This window comes from Sinohyriopsis cumingii, chromosome 10, assembly GCF_028554795.1.
Source record: "Sinohyriopsis cumingii isolate HCF-2022 chromosome 10, ASM2855479v2, whole genome shotgun sequence".
Lineage (NCBI taxonomy): Eukaryota > Metazoa > Mollusca > Bivalvia > Unionida > Unionidae > Sinohyriopsis > Sinohyriopsis cumingii.
This window is the reverse complement of record NC_142970.1, coordinates 115,824,102-115,847,571: the sequence shown is the minus strand read 5'-3', so window position 1 is coordinate 115,847,571 and position 23,470 is coordinate 115,824,102. Positions and strand designations below refer to the sequence as shown.

Below are 23,470 nucleotides of genomic sequence, written 5' to 3'. Positions count from 1 at the left end.
ACACAAAGAAAACAGCTCAGTTAAATTGGCTTAGTAATTCAAGGCTCGCAGATGCCTTTCCAGGCAGGTAGGCCCGGCTCTGCTGCCTCGGTTCGTCTTTAGTAAAGACAATCCCAGCATCCTCGACAATACTTAGCCAGTAATGTGTTAAGAGTGCCCTAAAAGAAAAAAACAAATTCAAGTAACCAAGTTCATTGGACAAAAACTGAGTAAGTGTGATATGATAATAATTCTTCCATTGTGCCACCTTGAGTTCATGTTATCAGAGCTGATATTACAGGATACCACCGGGAGGTAAATCGAACAGTATCATGTAATACGTACTATTACAGTTATCCAAATGAGAATATCTTCTTTTTAGAGCCAAACGATAAATGAGAGGAAATTGTGCCTTTAAAAAAAATCTATTAGAACAAAATTTACTTTACCAATGAAACTTAAAAGAAGTTCGAATACAATCTTATCAATCTTATGCATGCTCTACCAGACGACACGAATGCTTTCGTGCTTAAGAATCTTACATTCTACAATCATTTTAAATAAATCAATAAATAAATATTGATAGATTAATTTATCTATTTGTTATAAATATGTAGTTTATCTAATTGTTATATATTTAGATTTGGATGATTTCGAAAATGTATGCCATACGAGAAACGAAACAAGAGCAGATACTTGCAGTACGGGAAAAAAAGTTGAGACATCCCGACTGAGTAACTTTTTGTATCTGTTTATGCTGGGCAATGCCCTCCATGGGATAGGGTCTACACCTATGTTTACTCTCGGAACGACCTTTATCGATGAAAACAGTCCGGCTGAGATGACCCCATTATATCTAGGCAAGTATAGCACACGCTTGCAAGAGGTGTACCCCCCCCCAAACACACACACACATTAGAATAAAAGTATAGCAAACGCTTGCAAGATATGTACCCCCCCCCCCCCGCACACACACACATTATAATAAAAAATGTGTTCATGTATATGCTGTTGTTTGACGGTCTAAGTAGAATGTCACTGTTTTTAAGCATGCATCATGTTGAAAGATAAGTCGTAAAATTATTGTCATTAGAAACTAAAAAAATTACTACGTTTTCTTTCCCTACCAAATGGGGTATTTAATGATTGATGTCAGGAATTTGCGGCTATAATGACACCTTTGCAGACTTCTCGAATAAAGTGGTTATAATTTACAAGCTCTGTTGAGAATATCATACACGTATATATTAACTCTCCTTGTATGTTAGTCATGTCTTGACAAGTGGTTTTGAAACTATAACACACGCAGTAGATTTATTTCAATTAAATAGTTATCAATAAAATCCCTCGAATCTGTGAATTTCTGGATATTTCTGGAGTCAAAATGGTAGATCTTTAACAAACCGAGAATAAAACATACGGAAGTATGTATGTATGTATGTAAGTATGTATGTATGTATGTATGTATGTATGTATGTACGTATGTATGCATGCATGCATGCATGCATGCATGTAAGTATGTATGTATGTATGTATGTATGCATGCATGCATGCATGCATGTATGTATGTATGTATGTATGTATGTATGTATGTATGTATGTATGAATGTATGTATGTATGTATGTATGTAAGTATGTATGTGTGTATGTATGTATGTATGTATGCATGTATGTATGTATGTATGTATGTATGTATGTATGTATGTATGTATGTATGTATGTATGTATGTATGTCTGCGTGTGTGTGTGTGTGTGTGTGAGAGTGAATGTATGTATGTATGTATGTCTGCGTGTGTGTGTGTGTGTGTGTGTGTGTGAGAGTGAATGTATGTATGTATGTATGTACGAGTGTATATGTATGTATGTATGTATGTATGTATGTACGAGTGTATATGTATGTATGTATGTATGTATGTATGTATGTATGTATGTATGTATGTATGTAAGTATGTATGTATGTATGTACGAGTGTATATGTATGTATGTATGTAAGTATGTATGTATGTATGTATGTATGTATGTATGTATGTATGTATGTCTGCGTGTGTGTGTGTGTGTGAGAGAGAGTGAATGTATGTATGTATGTAAGGATGAATGTATGTATGTATATATGTAGGTAGGTAGGTAGGTGGGTATGCATGTATGTATGTATGTATGTATGTACGAGTGTATTTGTATGTATGTGTGTGTATGTATGTATGTATGTACGAATGTATTTGTATGTATGTATGTATGTATGTATGTATCTGCCTATCTATCTATCTATCATCTATGCAGGTTTCCTATACGCTGCAGCGTCAATAGGAGTGGCGGCGGGTTATATGGGAGGAGGTCAGCTTCTCAATATATACACAGATGTAGACAAAGTAGACATAAATAGGTAGGTGTAACTTTGTCAATCTTGCCTCGATGGTCCTACCCAGCAATTTTGCAAAAAGTAATTAGTGGAGATTGTTCCATATAATAGGATATGATCTATAAATATTTATTAACACTTTTTCCACTATCATCGTAACAATAACTGAAGTGTTTAGCGTTTGTGGAAGAAAAAAAGCCCATTCTTTGATTGGTTTTTCATTGGAGGGGGAGGGGTATTCTACTGTTGTTTTATACATTACCCTTATACTTTACCTGCTTACATTAACCTTATAATTTGCCACACAAATATGTTTCTGACAAATTTAAGCCATACGATTTGTTCTGAACAATAATTTTGTGCACTTCGCCTCGTCATATATTTTCTGAAAAAATGAAGACGGCGTTTGTTAATTTCAAGGTTGTAGCTACGTTTGCCCTTGTATTACAGTGTAACGATTACTCCAAGTGATCCACGTTGGGTAGGCGCTTGGTGGATCGCATTTATTGTCAGTGGCACTTTGATGTTCCTGATTGCCATCCCTATGGTAGCTTACCCAAAGCGTCTGCCAGGTAAGCTGGATAGCAACGGTACTTAGAAAACTTACACTGCCTATAGGTTGCTTACTTTCTGTGACAAACATCCTAATGCTTAATAATGAATGTTTTTGTGGCAGAAATTCGTAGTCAAAATACTAGAACATGCAATTCGTTTGATAAAAATTCACGTGCATTCATTTGACATAAGTATGCCTAGGATCTCACGGAGTCACCCGAAAGTCTGCTTGAACAAGACAATTATAAATTTGAATAGTATATGACGAGGTTGGTTATGTCAGTATGTTTTTATGGAATGATTTATAGAGAATGTCATTACCGAACGTAATAAGAAATATTGTTCAAGAGGAATTTTCAATTTGCCTACGTTTTCAACGTTGAGTAATTAGATTGTTATAAATTTTCTGTCTCTCATCCAAGAGAGTTAAATCGATTATAACATGAATAAAAATAATTTTACCATTTTCTGTGAAACTTACCTTGGTGGACATATTCTTATTGAAAACATTTGCTAGTACAAGGCGAAATTTATTAACCCATTTTCTTAAGCTGACTTATTTCGATCACATATTTCGCCCTTATGTCACATGTCCACAATCAACAAATAACAGACTGAGTGCCCGTTACAAATTCGTTTTCTGTATATAACTGTTATTGTTTAGTATTACGCAAGAAAGTTCACTTTCAACGACAGGTGTCCTAAATTTTATTCCGAACGTGTCAACCATCCGTGGTTTGTGGATTCTTACATGAGTTTCATTTTTATAAAAGTTTAACGTGCATTCACATGACATTGTTTATGCATTGTCAACAGATATTTGTTTAAGACACATGCGCATGCGCTAAGATATCGCATAACATCCGATGAATTAAGAGATTACTTAAAATACCGTAAGGTTTACTGAATAATATCAACACATGTTATCAACGTTACGATTTTACAATCCTTCTCTGACGTTGTAACCAGGAAATGGATTAGGTATTATAATTTGTTCTCACATTTGCATACACAATACTCAAATTTCCAGTGCTTTGCGTTACCGTTGACATTAATTCACAAGTGAGCTACCAGCTAACGTAAGAGTCTGCGTATTTAATGAAAAACAACTCTCCGTGTCTGCGAAAATGGTTGAAACTGAGAGTCGTCAATTAAACCTTTGTACTTTAATGTGGAAAATAGACGATGGCATTGCAATCCATTGTGTTCGTTGTGACAAATGTTGCTATATGCTTACTAAAGGTGTCTCTCTAGACCCTTTAATTCATAATATAATTGTTATACCCTGGAATTAACCCGATTTGTTCATTTAACCCACTCTCTGAGGAGATTGGTCTATTCAAACCAGCTATCTGAGACGACTGGTCCATTTAACTCCGCTGTCAGAGGAAATGTGCATTGTAAATAATCGTAGATAACACATAATACACTGGCAATTAATCCAGCAAGGGGCAGTAACTCTGTCTTGCTCCTTGTCATTCCGACATGAGAACATAACGGAGCAAAACACAAATTCGAGGATTAAGTTTCAGTTCACTTTATTACTTATTGATTTATTGGCAGGAAGTGCAAAACTCCAGGCGGAGAGGAAATCAGAGGCATGTGGAAATGCAACAGATTCCTTGGTTCAGAGTGAGACATTTGGTAAAAGTTGGAGGGACTTTCCAAAAGCGATTTGGAATTTGGTAATGACATTGTATATTAATTTAATGTAGCAAATGATGGAAACCTCATAAATAAGCACTTCTTTCATGCAAATGAATATGCTTTGCTTCCTGTTCCATCTTTACGTGGAATGCTTATAACCTTGATTTAACAAATATTTATCAATTAATGCTTTTGAAAAATTGATCAATCAGTCAATCAATGCAGTTAAACATCAATTCTTGTTTTACTTTCTGTCCATGTCTGTTTGTTTTTCGATATCTACGAACGCACGTTTTCATCTGTATTCTATATGTATGTGTAAAAATACCTTAAAATATTTTAACAAAATTTTACATCTTTGCAGGTTCAGAATCCGACCTACATTTTCCTGTCTTTTAGCGTGTCAACAGAGGGCATGCTTGTCAGTGGAATCGCTACTTTTGGCGCCAAATTTCTTCAGGAGAAATTCAATTTACCAGCTGCGCTTGCAAGCTTCGTAATCGGTAATTATATATAAGATTTAACTGATATTTAGAGCTAATAAAGAAAAGATCAAAGCAAAATCGCATTAACAGATGAAACAATAATTCTACACGACAGTTGTATTTATGGTCATTGCTAAATTCTCCACACAAAAAAAGAGAAAACAAACATCCTAGACATCATTTATTCTTCTTTACCTAATCACCCAATGAAAAATAAAGGTTCAAATAAGATTAATTTCTTTAGCTGATATAAGACTTATTTTAGACAATATTATATGAAGATATAAAATGAAAACTTGTAAAACTTAAAGCAAGAATAACAACAAAAACCTATTTTTATTTTTGGTACATTTAAATTCAATTTAATTTCAGGTATAATATCGGTCCCTGGAGCAGGTGGTGGCATGTTACTTGGTGGTTACATTGTGAAACGCCTGAAATTGAAATGTGTCAACATTATTCGAATGAACCTTCTAGCTGATGTCATTGCGCTACTTTTTGGATGTATTTTCCTGCTGCAATGTTCGACGCAAACTATAGCAGGCGTCACCACTCCTTACGTCGCTACAAGGTGCGAATTTCAGCTCTCAGAATTATGTTTCGTTTCTGTTTCTTTTTTATATAAAATTCTAATTTAGTTCACTGTATTTGTCATGTCGTTATATATAATGTGGAATAAAATATTTGTATAAATCTGATATTAAATCTTCTCATTGTGAACGAAAACATCATTTATAAAGTATCTGTTGATCATATAGAAGCAACATAAAGGAATGTTTAGCAAAGAAAAGCAAGCATAATATTTAGTTCAAAGGTCCACACGGTCCACACAGATACATTGAATACCTAAACAATATTATTACATTATTAATTTTGTTTACTATGTCATAAAATATATCCTGCTCGATTTTGACTGTGCTACTGTTGTTAATTTTTTATGTTGGGATGGGTGGGTTCAGGAGAAATACCATTATCTAGGGCCTAATTTATTTTAAGCAATATATTATTCAGCATAATGTGCCATATTCTAGCGGGTGGATGGGCTTTTATATATTTGCAAATTAGAAATAATGCGATTTCCCCAAATGTGCATTATAAAATCACACGGAAAATATAGAATAACTAAAATGTTCCAGTAGATTGTACATACTTTGGTTATTTGTGTTCTTACTTAGTTCCCCTTCAAATATATACCTATAGATTTATCAGCATACCTACGTAGTTTCACATTTATCTACCCACTTACGTATTTAATTACATTACACGTTTATCCCTTTTTCTATCGATCTGTCTATTTATTATCAGTGTCTGGGACGAGCCACCACTCCTTGAGGATGAGTGTAATGCCGGTTGTGGTTGTTCCTCAATGACCTATGAGCCTGTTTGCGGTATGGATGGTGTTATATACTTCACTCCATGTCATGCTGGTTGCTCGAAAGAATTTCAGATAATGGAAGGACCGATGGGACCTTTCAAGGTAGTCCTACCACCACCACCATGCACACAAAATTTTAATAAACGGATTGTAAAGTAAATTACAGCAGTCAAAAAAACTTATGATTAACGGCGTCGATTATAGCGATACGTAGCCTTAAATATGAAACTGGATGAAATTAGAAAGCCCAAAGAAAATGAATAATATCGATAAGTAATTAATTTTAATGTCACTTATGACAATGCTATGTATCAAACAGGGGATAGCATATATGCCAACCGAGCGCGTTATCGATGCGATATTTTGAGGGAATATAATTGTTCCAATGAGAGATTGCAAGACAGTTTTTTTTTTAAAATTAAGTTTATATGTCCAGTAATTGCATGTCGAGACACATTTGCCTCATAGTCACGATCATAAGTTGATCATCGGTTCTATCTACCTATTTCCTTTTTCTTCGTCCTTTTATTCTAATTTCTTTCTGAAAAAGTGACGATGACAATTTAATATGCATATACGTACATTCATATAATTAGTTTGTTTATACACTGTATATGGTATTAAATGTGCTTCCAATGAGACCATTTTCAACATAGAAAATATATTCTGAATTGGAAATAAATGCAAAGGTTCTTTTTAAAAGTATTATCCCTTGATAGAGAATGTTTCCGTACGAATTATTTTAAAATCTCTTCTTTTTTAAGATGTACAAGAATTGCAGTTGTGTCTCTTCCTTTTTAAGATGTACAAGAATTGCAGCTGTGTCTCTTCCTTTTTAAGATATACAAGAATTGCAGTTGTGTCTCTTCCTTTCTAAAATGTACAAGAAATGCAGTTGTGTTTCTTCCTTTTTAAGATGTACAAGAATTGTAGTTGTGTCGTGGCCAGATTACAGCACCTAAGCAACACCACAGTTGAAACAGAACTAGACGAAAGCACCATAGCCGCTCTGTCTTCAGGCATTCTGGTGCCGACTACAGTGGAGCCAACGTTCAACGTCACCAATTTGTCAATGTCAACTACAGGCGCTTTCCAGGGAATATGTATGTCGGACTGTATGTTGCTTTACATTGTGGCACCGCTGTTATTCCTAGGGATGTTCATGACATTCACTACGGTGTCACCAACACAAACTGCCACTCTGAGGTAAGAACACTTTCATGGTGGTCTTTCTTTCCATAAATTGCAATTTTCTTTACTTCAATCCCCTTATATACTGTAATGACGTGTGTCTCAGTGTGCTATTGTGTGTGTGCATGTGTACGTGTGAGTGTTAAATGGAGGTTTCTACTCTAAAATATTGGCAAAATCATTAGGTCATGTGTTCTCGATATGTTTGAGTAATAAAAGCAATCTTTACCAAATAAACGCTAAATTGAGAAACAAACTCAAGCTCTGTTACATAAATTCTAAATTCAATATTATATCTAGAAAACACCCACATAATATAAATTTCGCATGCCTATAGAAAAATGTACGATACGAAATTATGAAATTTACTTACTCAGTGCAAAGACATGGCTTACATTATGTCCCGCATACATATTTTCGAGACCTTGTTATATTAGTATACGTTCCATTCAGAACTTTAAGAAAGTCCATGTACATTGGGTCTTCATGCTATTCGATGCACACGATATGCTGTGGGAAATGTTGCTACAACTGTAATCACTAGTCAAATTCACGGGATATGCTTTGGGAAATGTTGCGACAACTGTAATCACTAGTCAAATTCACGGGATATGCTGTGGGAAATGTTGCGACAACTGTAATCACTAGTCAAATTCACGGGATATGCTTTGGGAAATGTTGCGACAACTGTAATCACTAGTCAAATTCACGGGATATGCTTTGGGAAATGTTGCGACAACTGTAATCACTAGTCAAATTCACGGGATATGCTTTGGGAAGTTTTGCGACAACTTTGATCAATACTCAAAAGATGTAAGACTGACGCAATATACGGTATTACTAAAATGTCCAACTTACCAGGTTACTGGCATCTAAGCTGGTTGTCATCGTAAGGCCCTTTAACTATTTGGTTTTCAATTTTTTCATAGACATATGAGATGGTAATGAGAACAACAAACGCTGTGCTGAATAACGACAGGGCGAAAAACTTTCCATAAAGTTATCACAAACCTGTTTAGTAGAAAGAGAATTCTAAAGTTGCAAATGTATTCCCATGGGCGTGTGATTATTTAGTTCGATTTCCAGTGATTTATTACTGATACAAGCTGCAGATGTATTCCCAAGGATATGAAATTATTGAGGTCATTATCTAGTGATTGATTATCAATACAAGCTGCAGGTGTACTCCAATGTGTGTGTGTTTATTTTGTTCGATTTTCAGTGATTGATTATTTATACAAACTGCAGATGTGTTCCCAAGGATTTTTTTATTATTTAGTTCGATTTCTAGTGATTGATTATTGATACAAGTTACAGATGTGTTCTCAAGGGCACTTGATTATTTAATACGATTTCTAGCGATTGATTATTAATACAATGTGCCAACGCATTTTCAAAGATATGTAATTATTTATGCCAATTTAAGTGTTTGATTATTGAGCAGTCCGCAGATGTATTCTCAAGGGTATGCGATTATTTGGATCGATTTAGAGTGATTGACTATTAATACAAAGTGCAGATGTATTATCAAGGGTATGTGATTATCTAGGTCGATTTAGAGTGATTATTGCTATATGATTATTATGGTATTATTATATGGAATAATTATTGATGCAATAATACATGTATGCCTTTGCGCTCATTTGAAAACAACTACTGTTGTATAAAAAACCATATTATCTCTAATTATTCGTTTTATATTCATAAAACTTTATTTCCTAATTGTTTTTTTTTTTTTTAAATTTTCGGTCGCGATTATACGTTTATCTCCACCGTCTTGCTGCTGAGCATGTTGTTCTTGTGGACATTGTATTGTTGGGATACTGGCAGCGGAACATGCTTTCGATCGTAAGAGCAGAAATGACATTTCGACACGGTGAATCAGATAACGGTATTATCAGCAACGAAACCTTTCGCGTAAATTTTGATAATGTACTGAGGCATATTATTCTGCACATTCTTCTTCTTCTTCTAAATTCTTCTTCTTCTTATTATTATTATTATTATTTATTTATTTATTTATTTATTTTCATATTTAGATGTGTTCAAGGAAACCAACGTGCCTTAGCTATTGGTTTCCAATGGCTGTTTCTTCGGCTGCTTGGTGAGTTAAAACCATTTAATGATTCTGAATTTCGCTGACACGCGCCCAGACTGAACCCTCTGTGATCCTTCCTCATTACTTTCTCACCAAACTGGTAAACATAGTTTGGCCCATACAAAGTTTTCGTATAATGGTTATTAGTTATTATTATCTAATCAAACTTATGTATTGCATAATAATAGATAATCAAACCTCAAGATGGAAAACACTATAAAATGGGCAGATATTCGTTTCTAAACATGTGGTGGTACGAGTGCGGTAGGGGTAGGAGTAGGAGTAGGAGTTGGGTAGGGATAGGAATGGGGTTATTGGTTCTGATACTGTAACTGTTTACTATGCTGGTAATTCTATGCATTCCTTTTGGCTATGAAACTTTATAACAATGTACACGAAGAGATCCAACGAATACCTGTCGCCTTTGGGAATCGAACAAGACCAGTTAGAAACGTTATTAATTGCGCTATATACCTAAAAAAATACGCTCATTCCATTCCTGTTACATTTTTAATCTAATGTCACCCAGATTCACTCGCGTTTAAAGTGGGACCAAATGCATAACGGGAATGGATATCAAGTCTAAATAGCTGTCGTGAATAAAAACTTTTTTGTTTGTTTCGCAGTCGGACGCGCATACCACTACATTAATTATTTTTACAGTTCAGTTGGTTAATAAGTAACCAAATGTAACAGGACGGGAGTAATACAAAGGCTAACTGCTACCGTCAAGAACTGAAACTAGGTCACTGTTCTCGCAGTCAGGCGCATATATCATTAGACTGAAAGGTCTGGATGACCTAAGCTGGTTGGTAAGTAGTCTCTTAGACTTCTATCGCTACAATATCAAACAGCTATAAATAATTGATATTCAGTTGTCCTGTTTTGTCTACATGTTTTCGTTTTCTCTCCGCTAATCAACATTTGTTATATTCATCTAAGATTCACGAATGACCTCGCTGTCGTTCCTTGAAGTGATACACGCTATTTTGGTAGAAATCGGATGAAAATTCAGATGCCTATGCTAAATCCATCTACACAGGAGGGAACATAACCAGTTGCAAGGGAGGTATTGGTCGCGCAACCGGTTCATTCTTGGCCTTACAAAAGTAAAAAAACTTGTCAACAAACAAAGAAACAATGCAACAAGCGAAGATAATTGAAAACTGAACGTGATGAAGCCATTCTGAATTTAATTTTCGGCAACGAACCTATCATGTACCTGGATAACATGATTAAAACAACATTGTTTTTTATATGATCAAGGATTGTTTTGATGATTTTAAAAAGATACATTCAGTTGATAATTGATTTTTTTGTTAGAATGTGTTAAAGTTTTTTTCTCGTTTCATCCATATACATTCATAAAACAACGTTTACTCAGTGTGTTTTTTTTTTTGCGCACGAATTGCGTGTTAATTGTGGGTTTTGCGTACCACTAGAAAGGATATATCAATCCGCCTTATACATTCGAGAGTTTGCTCTCTGCCTTGACGTAAAAGTCTGAGGTTGCATCAATTTCCCTGAAAGTGCTCATGTTTAGGCAAACAGCGCCCTCTGGTTGTGTTTTGTCATCTTTTCAAAATGACAAGCTAACTGACGTACTGACGGACTAACATCTTGTAGCTAAACAGCTAACCAACTTACTTAACCAATTTAATGTAAAACGTTTCTTCATCGATTTTCAGGGACAACACCAGGTCCGCTAATGTTGGGGAATATCATCGACAGCGCATGCGAAGTATGGCAGGATGCATGTGGTATCAAGGGTTCGTGTTGGATATATGAGAAAACTGATATGGGAACCAGACTGTTTGTGTGGTGGTGTCTAGTAAAGGGCTCCAGTATACTTTTCTATTTTCTGGCACAGTTCTTCTACAAAGCACCCACTGAACAGAACAACGAGGAAGGACTAAATGAACTTCAGGCGATGGAATCTTCATTAGTGTTTTGTGACAAAGAATCTGTTATCTAAAAGGGGTGAGAGTGCGAAATCCCACGAGTAATAACAGTAGCAAAGTATGCTGATAAAATATGTGTTCATATTAGTATGAAAGTTATCGATTATTAAAACTGACATACAGGAATAGCACACAAATAATGAAGACGATATTCATACTTTGCCAAAACTCTGATTCAGACATTGCATTTATTTCAAAGTGAAAATAAGTCAGTACTTTTATTTCAAAATCAGTTAGAGTGTCATCTATACATGCTGTACGAATCTGTTTCATTCAAATATTTAAACTCAGAATAAGGTGTATGATACAAGTTTCTCATACAACAGTGTTTTGTACCAAATATTGGCTGGTTTTCTGGATGTTCTTTACAAGCAGCGGTGCCTCAGCGGTATGCGGTTAGCGTTTTGGACTGTAAAGCAGATGAGTGCGGGCTCGAACATGTGTTTGTTTTCCGTTAAACACACCAACTCGTCTTTGCAAATAATTCGCATCTGTCAAAATGTATGTATCTAGTTATTGTCACTAGTTTTATATTTTCTTACTTTCCCTACGTTTTAGTAATCTAAAGCCTTTAATAGACTGTGAATCTAACGGATTGCATAGCCTCTATAATCATCATTCTAGCATGGCATTCGACTCATCTAGCCAATGTTCAAGAAAGGTACACCCTCATATATATATATATATATATATATATATATATATATATATATATATATATATATATATATATATATATATATATATATATATATATATATATATATATCTTTGGCAGCGTATCCTCACCTACGTAAGCAAACACTGTCACTGAATTAGAGTTTTATGCGTCTTAAAATCACTTCATTTAGAGCTCCCACAAAAAGTGTATGCTGAGACCATGAAAATATATCTTAGGACTATAGTCTTGTTTAAGAGCTAAAAGCGGTTGAATATGAACAAAATATGAGACCTCACCCGCGTCCGCTACCTTACTTTGGTTTGAGATCCAATATGGTTCATTGATTATGGCATTGGACTCCTGACTGGGAGGTTCTGCGTCATATTCCCATCCTCAGGTCATTCAAGATCGGGTATCCTGTGCCCATCATCTTGCTTCTGTAGAAATAAAGGATAACCCTTGGTTACAATTCGGTGAGGACACTGCCGTCAGTGTTCCAAGCTTTGACTCCTCTTTTAGTAACGCTGTAGGGAAATTTGTCACATCATGCAATCGTTCTTTTTGGACAGTATGTATTGACGAACACGTTGCCATGGAGACTGGTCGTGCATTTGATCAGCTCATAGAAAATAATCAATAGTTGTATTTGAAAACGGAACCAGTACATGCACGTCTTAGCAAGCCATCAAATACCTCAATAGATTCTTACTAAATGACGCTATATGTGGTCATATATCACTATAACTGATTGGTGTTTATTACAAATTCTATTTACTGTATAAGAACAGCATGGGTGCGTCGGACTGTTAGAGGAAGCAAGTAAAACTACATGAAGCAGAGTAGCTAATGTGTTTCCCGTCTATAACACCAATCCAAATTACATAATTTGCCTTGTTTCAAGCTTATTAGTGGTAAAGCGTCCGCCTCGGATGCGAGAGGTTGCGGGTTAAAGTCTCGGCTGAGTCATACCAAAGACTTTCATAATGGTACTAACAGCTGCCTTGCTTGGCGCCAGCATTAAGAGGCTAGTGTTAGGACTGGTCGGCCTGGTGTAAGGATAATGTGACTGGGTGGGACATCATGATACATATCTGCAGCATGATGCCCCAGTGCTAAACATCACCATAAACTGGCACACTGCAGGCATCGTAGCGATATGACTGAACATTTTATAAAGCTACGTTAAAAATCTAAATCACACACACTCTTTCAAGCTTATAACTGAAAAAAAAAAATAAAAGCAAATTCTGGCTTTTCTTGAGCAAAAGAATGAGGTAAGCACAAACTCAATTCACTTTTTACAGGTGGTAACATAAATGACAAAGTTGATGGCACACATCGCGATTCATTCTCATTTATACAACTGTCCGGCGAAACCGTGGAACATAACATAATATAAGATAACAAAGCATAACAAGATAACATAACGTAACATCACATCACATCACTGTATGAAATGTTTCTGTCCACTCTGTTTACATATACCGTCTAAGTGAGGTAATTTAAAATCTGAAAATATTAATCAAAATTCATGACTGTCTTTAAAATAGTGTCTTTTGATCTTTAAGACCAACTTTCACCGAATGTTATATTTACGCTAATGTGACAATGTACTTCAATGATAATGTACCAGTTATGGATAACTCGACTGTATTGGTTAGCGCCGAATTGACATTTTGCACATGCGATACAATCCAGTCTGGTGTACAAGCACACCTAAAAGATTCTGGTGTACTTTGTGTAAGTAAAATATATTCGAAAGGTCTCGAATTTCGCCGCTAAAATTCAAAATAAAATTTTCCACCAATCGGTCTTTGAATGGACAATCCAATCATCCCCTCCTGTCCAACCTATAGTGTTCAATATATCTGACAAGGCACTGTAAAATCCACCTATCTTGAGAAGGCTGTCCGAAGAGGAGGTGAAATTATTTCTTTAAAGGCAAATTACTGGGGTTTTTTTGTTCTATTACATTTTGCATTTGGTTTAAACCGATGTTTCTCTTCAAATTCTGTCGTCACCACACACCCTCTAACTACACAATGTAGAAAAAGCGAAAATGTTCTATTTACATCGTGCGTGCTCAGTATACCATTGTCGTGTTATAATCAGCCTTTCTCGTGGGTTACGTTTGATGTTCCCGTTTCGTCATCACACGATGAATCTGGGTCTTATGATTCCACATAAGAACAGTAGAAAGTAGAACTTAATGCTAACGGATACGAGTATCTATCTAAAATATAAGATTTTTGACTATATTATTGTTAATTACCAATCGATACAACTATTCATTCTAAATACAATCCTTTTTTATAGTTTCAAAAACTTCACTAAAACTTGACGAAGTCCGAAACAATTCCAATCATTTTTAATTTATTATTTAAACGTGTAGTTTGAAAAGTTGAAGTTAGGGGATTGAGTGACCAGAGTGGTTTGAATGACCATTATGGACCGAAAACATGAATAGTTGCATGTTCTAGCGACAGCTTATTAAATATAATTGCCTAATATAAATTACCATATTTTAATCTAGGTATTCATATTAGTTACAGCTAATTGCAATGTGCTCATTTGAAGACATGTGGTTCAAATACATGGTGTAATGACCAATATTGGTACATAAACCTGAAGTTAACAAAAACACTCCAATATAGTCGGGAACTATGATTTATCTACATCATGCGTGCCGGATACAGAATTGTGCTGTTATTGTAAACGTTTCTGTTATGAAAGGCAATATAGCAAGAAAGTACAGCAGCAGAGGGTGAACAGACTCCTTGCTTTAAAGTCCATTTATGAACATAAAACCTGATACGGAAAAAAAAACGAAAAATCTTTAAGCACCTCATAACATCTCTGATCATCAACTGACGGAGCTACTAAATACAACTTATACCATTTGAACCATCTCATTATCAGATTATGTAATAATTGTGTCTTATCAGACCCGGATGGACCTATGATAATTGCTCCGATAGAATATGGCTGCGCTGGATGATGCTTTACTGGTTCTTGCTTTCGTGTCGCTGAGAAATCAATAACATCCATAATATACAAATATAATAAATAATATGGATTTATATTGTGTTCGATGTAGACAATCCACCTCCACATGTTGATTAACAACAATAACAAAAAATTAAAAGCGTGCACTTACAAGCAAATGGGTGAAATGTGGTACAAATAAATATAAATTTATTTCGTCTCGTATGAAAACAGGCGGTGATACCGCTACTTTATTAGGATAATTACCAGGAAATCCATGGGCTAAATACCCAGAAGAAAAAACATCTTCCAGCATATAATTATTGTGGTCCTGTAGAGCATCCAGTAAATGCTATTGATCAAGCATCTCACGTTCATGACGTAGGTTATAAAAGTAAAGATTTACAACAAAGACTTGTTGCAGATGTGAAGTTGAGACATTCATTAAATTCCATAAAAAATAAATCTTTCAGAGAATCATTAGCTAATTAGTTTGAAAGATCTGCGATGAAAGGTAAACTAGTATTAGTAGCCGGTAATTAATCAACCGATTATTATAAAATAATGGAATCGATTTATTATAGCCCAAGAGAATACTGAAGGGGTAGAGCAGCGATTAGTAAACTCACTGATGCAGAAAATGTTACACATTCTGTTGCAGCAAATTGGTTAGCACGACAGGCAATATGGCCGAAATATCTACCACCAACTAAAAATATTCCGCATGTACATTTTGATGTCAGCACTCATAATGAAGTTCATCAAGTAGATATTTTTTTTTACCACACGATACAGCTAAAATTGGTAGACGTCATTCACGTACATACAAATACGTATCGAATGTCGTTGATGTTTCAAGTAGATATAAGGATACAGAGCCAATATAACTAAAACAGCAGCTGAAGTTGTATCTGCTTTTGAACGAATTTATCAACGAGGACCCTTTCCATGGCCACAGATGCTACAAGTTGATCCTGGCAAGGAATTTCTTGGTGCAGTATCATCTCTCATCAAGAAACATAATGTCAAAATCAGCCGAGGACATACCGAAATTCATCGTGGTCGGGCAATTGTTGAACGACTTAATCGAACGATTGGTGTGCGGTTATTTGGATATCAATATGCGAAGGAAATAATTCAGAAAGATATGAGATCTCGAGAGTGGGTTGCAAGATTACCAAGTGTGATAGCTGCGTTAAATAATGACATTACTAGTGTACTTTCTATGAAACTCTTTAGTGCAATTACAAAAAGACATACCAATACAACGACATGTCTTTTCAAAACAACCAGTACTAGGTAATATTACTGTAAGATATTTATATGAACCTGGTGAACTTGAAGGAGGTAAAAAAGAACGACTGATCCTATTTGGAGTATTACGACACCTAACATTTCTAGCGTGGTAAGATCCACGGGTAGACCTGCAATCTACAGATTAGATTCAACTGCTCCTCAACGGGGATTTGTACGTGAACAATTACAAGTAATTCCTGAAGAACACAATCATCACCGCATTCACTTTTGTAAACTAGTACCTCGACGTCGATTACATTCAAGACAGGTCAGCATCACATTTTCACCTGTATGACCAAAATTACCAATAATTCTATCTACCGTAAATTATCTTGATATTACTTTTTTGGGGTAATAAATATCCTTAATTTCAACGTCGGCGGATTCAGAATAATTAAGTATATTTTCTTGTTTTATTCTCCATTTCGCCCCATGATGCATAAGTGCCGATATGTAGTTGATCTAGCAATCCTGAGTTTTTATTGATATAAAATGAATCCGTAGCAACTCTGACACCAAACTCAGAAACTCTATTTAGCATCGATAATAGATTCATCAAAACGTACGCGAGCATTGAAGATCTTAAATGAGTAAACTGCGGTGACTCACCATCAGTATTAACTCACAATTGTACCTAATTTAGTTTCGCCTGTTAAGTTAACATTACTTCGACTTATAAACGTTTTTCTATTCGTTGTATCGGCAATTATAAAATCGAGTTCATCATCATCCATAATTAATCTTGTACAATGTCGTTTATGATCATATGATCCTCCTTGGGGGAATTTACCGATTATTTTTCTGCCAAGATGTTTTGCGATTTTTTCTTAAAATCGGTTACAATAGGATTTTCATCATCAGAATATTTTTTTTGGTAACCAAACATGTTTCTGATAGCATTGCTTCACTTACAATCAACGATATCAGTATTTTTACATCAAGCATATATCGTGATAATGTTCCGTTACTCATTCGGCTACAGAATTTATTTTCGAAAATTTTATTAGTTTTAGATCATGAACACTGGGTTTATCATTCAGCCGATAAAATGAATAAGACAAACACAATGTGAGAAAGATGGAAATTTATGAATGAATTAATAAAGATAAATATATGATGTAAAAATACAATGAATCTCTCACGCTCTCAACATAGGATTTACTCAGATCACTCTACACAACATTCATACATCGAAAATAAATCAAAAATATTAAATCAAAATGAAGTACAGATCCAAGAAACCTCATGGACTGCACATACGCTTCAAACAGTATTTTACACAACAAGAGATTCACATAATTTCGAATATGAATTCTATTAAGACTCAAAATAATCTTAACACAACTAAGATTCAAAATAGTCTTATGAACATAACGAAGATTCAAAATAATCTTATAGATATAAAAAAATGCAATGGAACAACAATTGATCCAAACGTATGCTTCTAGACCCCTTGTACAGTCGCACGATTCCTTGGGTTGGTTCACACTCTTATCGACCGCTCGCACCCTTTATGAATCCACCACGAGTACAGTCATACGTTACACGTACAGACAGCATACAGCACTTTTTCTAATTTGCTACGTCTACGTCCGTGGCACAGACATACGTACATACATATATACGTATCGACAGCACGTAGCATTAAATGTTCTGGAAACTCCAGATAGCTCTTAGCAGCTTTAGACGGCTTCAGACAGCTTCAGATCGCTTTAGTCATATTCACAGTCACATTGACAATCACACTTCATACACACAATCACAGCGACAGTCACATTCAGCTACAATAACAGTCAGCTACAATAACAGTCAGAATGAGCTTCAAACACAGTCAGCTACAAACACAGTCAGCTACAATAAAACCAAATTTTTCATAATTATAGTTTCTGTATAATCTCTAGATATATGATAATACTTTAACCTCTAACAGTTACTTGTAATTCAATACTTTAAATCTGCGTTGTAATAAATACATTATTACGCGATAAGACATTACAAACCGAATAAGCTTCGCATATCAAATGAAAATGTAAATTTAACACCTGTCCCTATGGCTGGAGAACAATGGAGAGTGTATACTCCTTGACGTGATCCAAAAACAACCAGTCTGGTTTTAGAAATTGGTCTTACTTAAATCCATAGGAGAGTGAGTACAAGTCAGGGTATAATACCAGTGCATATCAAGTTAGTCATGTTACCTCGTCACAAGTAATCTCTGTGGCTAGGTACATGTTAATACAGTCGCTTACCTGGAAAAACACATTCACCCTAGATAACGTTGTACGCATGTACAACGAGAAATAGTCGAATAGTTTTAAGACAAAACCAAGTTATTTTTTTTCATAATTCTGTGACACTTGGAATATTAGAAAATAAATCCATATTCATTTCTTTTGCTGACTTCTTTTTCTCCAGCCAGCAAGTACACTTGACATGTAATTAACATCAGTTTTGGGCTCAAAATTCAATGACTCATTTTCAGGAACATTTCTCAGCTTCATCAATTTAATCTACTTCATAATGTTCAAAAAGCATCACCATCATCGCTATCATTATTTGCCAAATGAAATTATATCTGACGATGAATCATGTAGGGAGTCAGCCATTTTGAATTTTCCAGATACATGTAACATGTCTTTTAACCAATATTTGCGAAACAACAACAAAATGCATGTTCCAGGAAATAGCATTTGTAAAACAACAGAATATACGTTCCAGGACACAGCATTTGCAAAACAACAACAAAATGTATGTTCCAGTACCCAGCATTTGTAAACCAACAACAAAATGTATGTTCCAGGACATAGCATTTGTAAAGCAACAACAGAATGTATGTTCCAGTACACAGCATTTGTTAAACAACAACAAATGTATGTACCAGGACCAATGTACAAAACAAATTCGTTTCGTAACCACTCATATATATATATATATATATATATATATATATATATATATATATATATATATATATATATATATATATATATATATATATATATATATATATATATATATATACATATACATACATACATACATACATACATACATACATATACACACACACACATATATATATATATATATATATATATATATATATATATATATATATATATATATATATATATATATATATATATATATATATATATATATATATATATATATATATATATATATATATATATATATATATATATAATTATTCAAACAAAGAATACATGCAATTGGCTTGTGATAGGCTCTACAAGCCACTGAAACAAAGCTTGCGTAAACGAATTCTGTGGACTTCACTTACAAAGTGTACAGAGAGGGAGGTTAGGCTCTGAACCGTGTTTCAAATGTGGTGTTGGATTTAGAGGAAAAACACAGTTGTGTGTGCAGTGTAGTGGTAAAAATACAGAGAGCTGAAAAGATATTATGATAAAAATTTAATACTGATATTAATGGCAAGGTCATAAGAAATGGAGAAAATTACATCGCTAGATTTTCAACATAATTATTTAGCTATAATCATTTATACAAATAATATTATATATAAATGGAGCAAAATGAATTAGTGAAACATCTTATTATCAAGAATTATGAAGCATCCCGTTATGTTGTAATCAGGCACTGTCGACTAAAAAAACAGTCGGTACTGTCACTAATACTGGGTATCTTATATGTAATACCGGGGGAAATAAAATATATCTTTGGGAGGTAATCGAAAAGAGTCATGTGATCGACCATATTAATGGGCAAAAACTCGATAACCCATTATGTAATTTACGAGCAACTACCCAGAGTGAGAATTGTAAATTGCTACGACTGGCTATAATGATATGAGAGCCAAAGCAGTTGTATCTACAAATACAGATAGAGGCAACACAAAAGAAAAAGAATTTCAATCGATATATGCAGCTGGCAAATATTTTGATATTTACAGATATTCAATGTCGAAGAATAGAAACCGAGTGGGGTTTTGGACTAAATGAATAAGACAAACACAATGTGAGAAAGATGGAAATTTATAAAATGAATTAATAAAGAAAAATATATGATGTAAAAATACAATGATTCTCTCACGCTCTCAACATACGATTGACCCAATCACTCTACACAACATTCACACATTGAAAATAAACCAAAAATATGAAATCAATATGAAGTACATGGACTGCAGATACGCTTCAAACAGTATTATACACTACAAGAGAGATTCACATAATCTCAAGTATGAATTCCGATTAAGATTCAAAATAATCTTATGATATTCAAATGTGTTTCCAAATAATGTTATAAACTATAAGAGAGATTCACATAATCTCTTTGAACACAACTAAGATTCAAAATTATCTTATGAACACAACTAAGATTCAAAATAATCTTATGAACACAACTAAGATTCAAAATAATCTTATGAACACAACTATGCAATTGGAACAACAATTGAACCAAACGTATGCTTCTAGACCCCTTGTACAGTAGCACGATTCCTTGGGTTGGCCCACACTCTTATCGGCCCCTCGCACCCTTTATGGATCTACCACATGTACAGTCATACGCATACACGTACAGACAGCATACAGCACCCTTTTGAATTAGCTACGTCTACGTCCGTGGCACAGACATACAGCAGCAGAGGGGGCGAATCCGACATTTTGTCCAATCGTCATTTTGCTTAATTATTACTTCTGCACTCAGCGGATCCGGTGTAGTCAGCGCTGGTAAAAAAAAAAACGACGACGTCGTTGGGGGATCGTCGCGTCGTCATTTGGTTTAATTAACACCTTCTGCGCGTCGATCCCCAGCGTCGTCAGCGTCCGGTAAGCACATCGACGACCGCGTCGATGTCATCGCCCCCCTCTGCTGCTAAGTGGTTATTTACAATGAAAATTATTTACAACTAACCGAATATTTGGTCAAGTCCGATACGATATCGTGTCCGAGGATCATGTAAATTTATCGTTACGAATCCATGTGGGGTCGACTGAGCATGACTAAAAAAGTTTCGAAAAACATTAAAGTCCATGTCACCGCCGCACCATGTCTGCCAAATATTTCGTAGCGTGTGTGTATCAACGCCGTTGAACACAGCAAGAATATTACAGTTGTCTCTAATTACTTTTGGAATCTGAGTGTATCGTTGAGTGACATATATCACGTCAGTGTTTTTATGCCTGCCTCTGGAAAATATCCTAGTTGGGTTTTTTTGATTGTCTAACATAACATCATCGTACACGACTAGATTGTTAACGTCGCCATCAATATCATCAATACCCGGTGCATCACTGATATCTGTAATAAACTCGATGACATTTTTTTTAGCGATCGCTGATGCATTCTCGTTGAAATCTTTCAACACCTCGTAGCATCGTTGATCATCTACGCTAGGAGCAACCAAATACAACTTATCCCACTTCATCCATCTCATTATTAAATTGAGTAACAATTGCGTCTTGCCGGATCCAGATGGTCCGATGATAATCATCCGGATCGAGTTTGGTAACGCTGCAACATGCTTAACTGGTTCTCTTGTTTTAGTCGCCGAAAAATCAATTATATTCATATTTCTATACATAAATTATGGATCTATATTGTGTGAAGTGTAGAGTGCGTACTGGCACAAATGATATGACAACCGCTACAACAAGAAATAACAGATCGGCGCTTACTGGTAAGTGTGTACAATGCGGTACAAAGAAATTTAGATTTATTTCTATTAAACCCGGGGATGTTTTAAAAAAAAGCGAGGAGGTGATATTGCAGCCAAATTGGCAAAACTCCCCGGAACACCGTGGGCAAAGTATCCAGGAGAAAAACACCTCCCAGGATATAGCTACTGTGGCCCCGGAACACGATTAGATATTAGACTCGATGATCAAAATCAGCCGCGACCCGGTGAGTATCCAATAAACGCTATCGATAAGGCGTGTCATGCTCATGATGTTGCTTACAAAAGTAGCGATCTGCAACAGCGTCATATCGCGGATGTAAAATTAATTCACGCGCTAAATGCTATTCCTGATAAATCCGTGAAAGAAAAATTGGCCTCATGGTTGGTAAAATCGGCTATGAAAGGTAAATTAATGATTGGCGCTGGTAATTAATAACAATCATCCAAGAAAAACGATGGATTCCATCTATTATTCTCCGAGAGGATACTGGAAGGGGAAGGCCGCAATTGGTAAGCTTGCAAGCGCTGCAAAGGTAACAAAGACCACTGCGGCTAATTGGTTATCCAAACAGGCTATATGGCAAATTTATCTACCACCGCCTAAACAAATCAACTTCTCTCGCTTTGATGTCGGCGTGCCTAATGAAGTTCATCAGGCTGATATACTATTTTTGCCGCATGACAACGGTTACAAATACGCGCTAACCGTAGTTGATGTTGCGAGTCGATACAAACAAGCGGAGTCGTTAAAAACAAAGTCGGCAACTGAAGTAGCCGCTGCGTTTGAAAGAATTTATCGAAGAGGCCCTCTGCGCTGGCCAAATCTATTACAAGTTGATCCCGGTAGTGAATTTCGCGGCGCTGTTTTATCAACGCTGAAACATCATAGCGTCGCGATACGACGAGGTCATACTGCGCTACATCGTGATCAGGCAATTGTTGAACGATTCAATCGGACTCTCGCTGAACGGTTATTTGGATATCAATACGCGAAGGAATTCATCCAAGAAAAACGATCTCGTGAATGGGTTAAAAGATTGCCAGGTGTAATTGCAGCGTTAAATAACGAGATTACCCGAGCAATCAACATGAAGCCCAGCGACGCGATTAAATACGAGTATATACCCGGAAGATCAAAAATAGATAGCGTTTCCAAGCCGATTCTCGGCGATGTCACTGTCAGATATCTGTATGAACCAGGAGAGCTTGAAGGCGG

At 35.4% G+C, this 23,470-nt stretch overlaps 1 protein-coding gene across 1 annotated transcript in view; it reads left to right on the top strand.

Annotated features, from left to right (window-relative positions):
• The window catches only part of LOC149791074 (solute carrier organic anion transporter family member 4A1-like), a 30,770-nt gene extending 18,669 nt beyond the window's left edge, over positions 1–12,101 (top strand). Inside the window, exons 4-13 of the mRNA XM_089971460.1 lie at positions 621–839; positions 2,257–2,359; positions 2,786–2,907; positions 4,454–4,575; positions 4,902–5,040; positions 5,395–5,593; positions 6,328–6,499; positions 7,314–7,603; positions 9,628–9,692; positions 11,375–12,101. Of these exons, the coding sequence (XP_089827586.1) occupies positions 621–839; positions 2,257–2,359; positions 2,786–2,907; positions 4,454–4,575; positions 4,902–5,040; positions 5,395–5,593; positions 6,328–6,499; positions 7,314–7,603; positions 9,628–9,692; positions 11,375–11,661 (1,718 nt within the window). The 3' untranslated portion in view covers positions 11,662–12,101. The remainder of the gene's footprint in view (positions 1–620; positions 840–2,256; positions 2,360–2,785; positions 2,908–4,453; positions 4,576–4,901; positions 5,041–5,394; positions 5,594–6,327; positions 6,500–7,313; positions 7,604–9,627; positions 9,693–11,374) is intronic.
• The last annotated feature ends 11,369 nt before the right edge of the window (positions 12,102–23,470 follow it).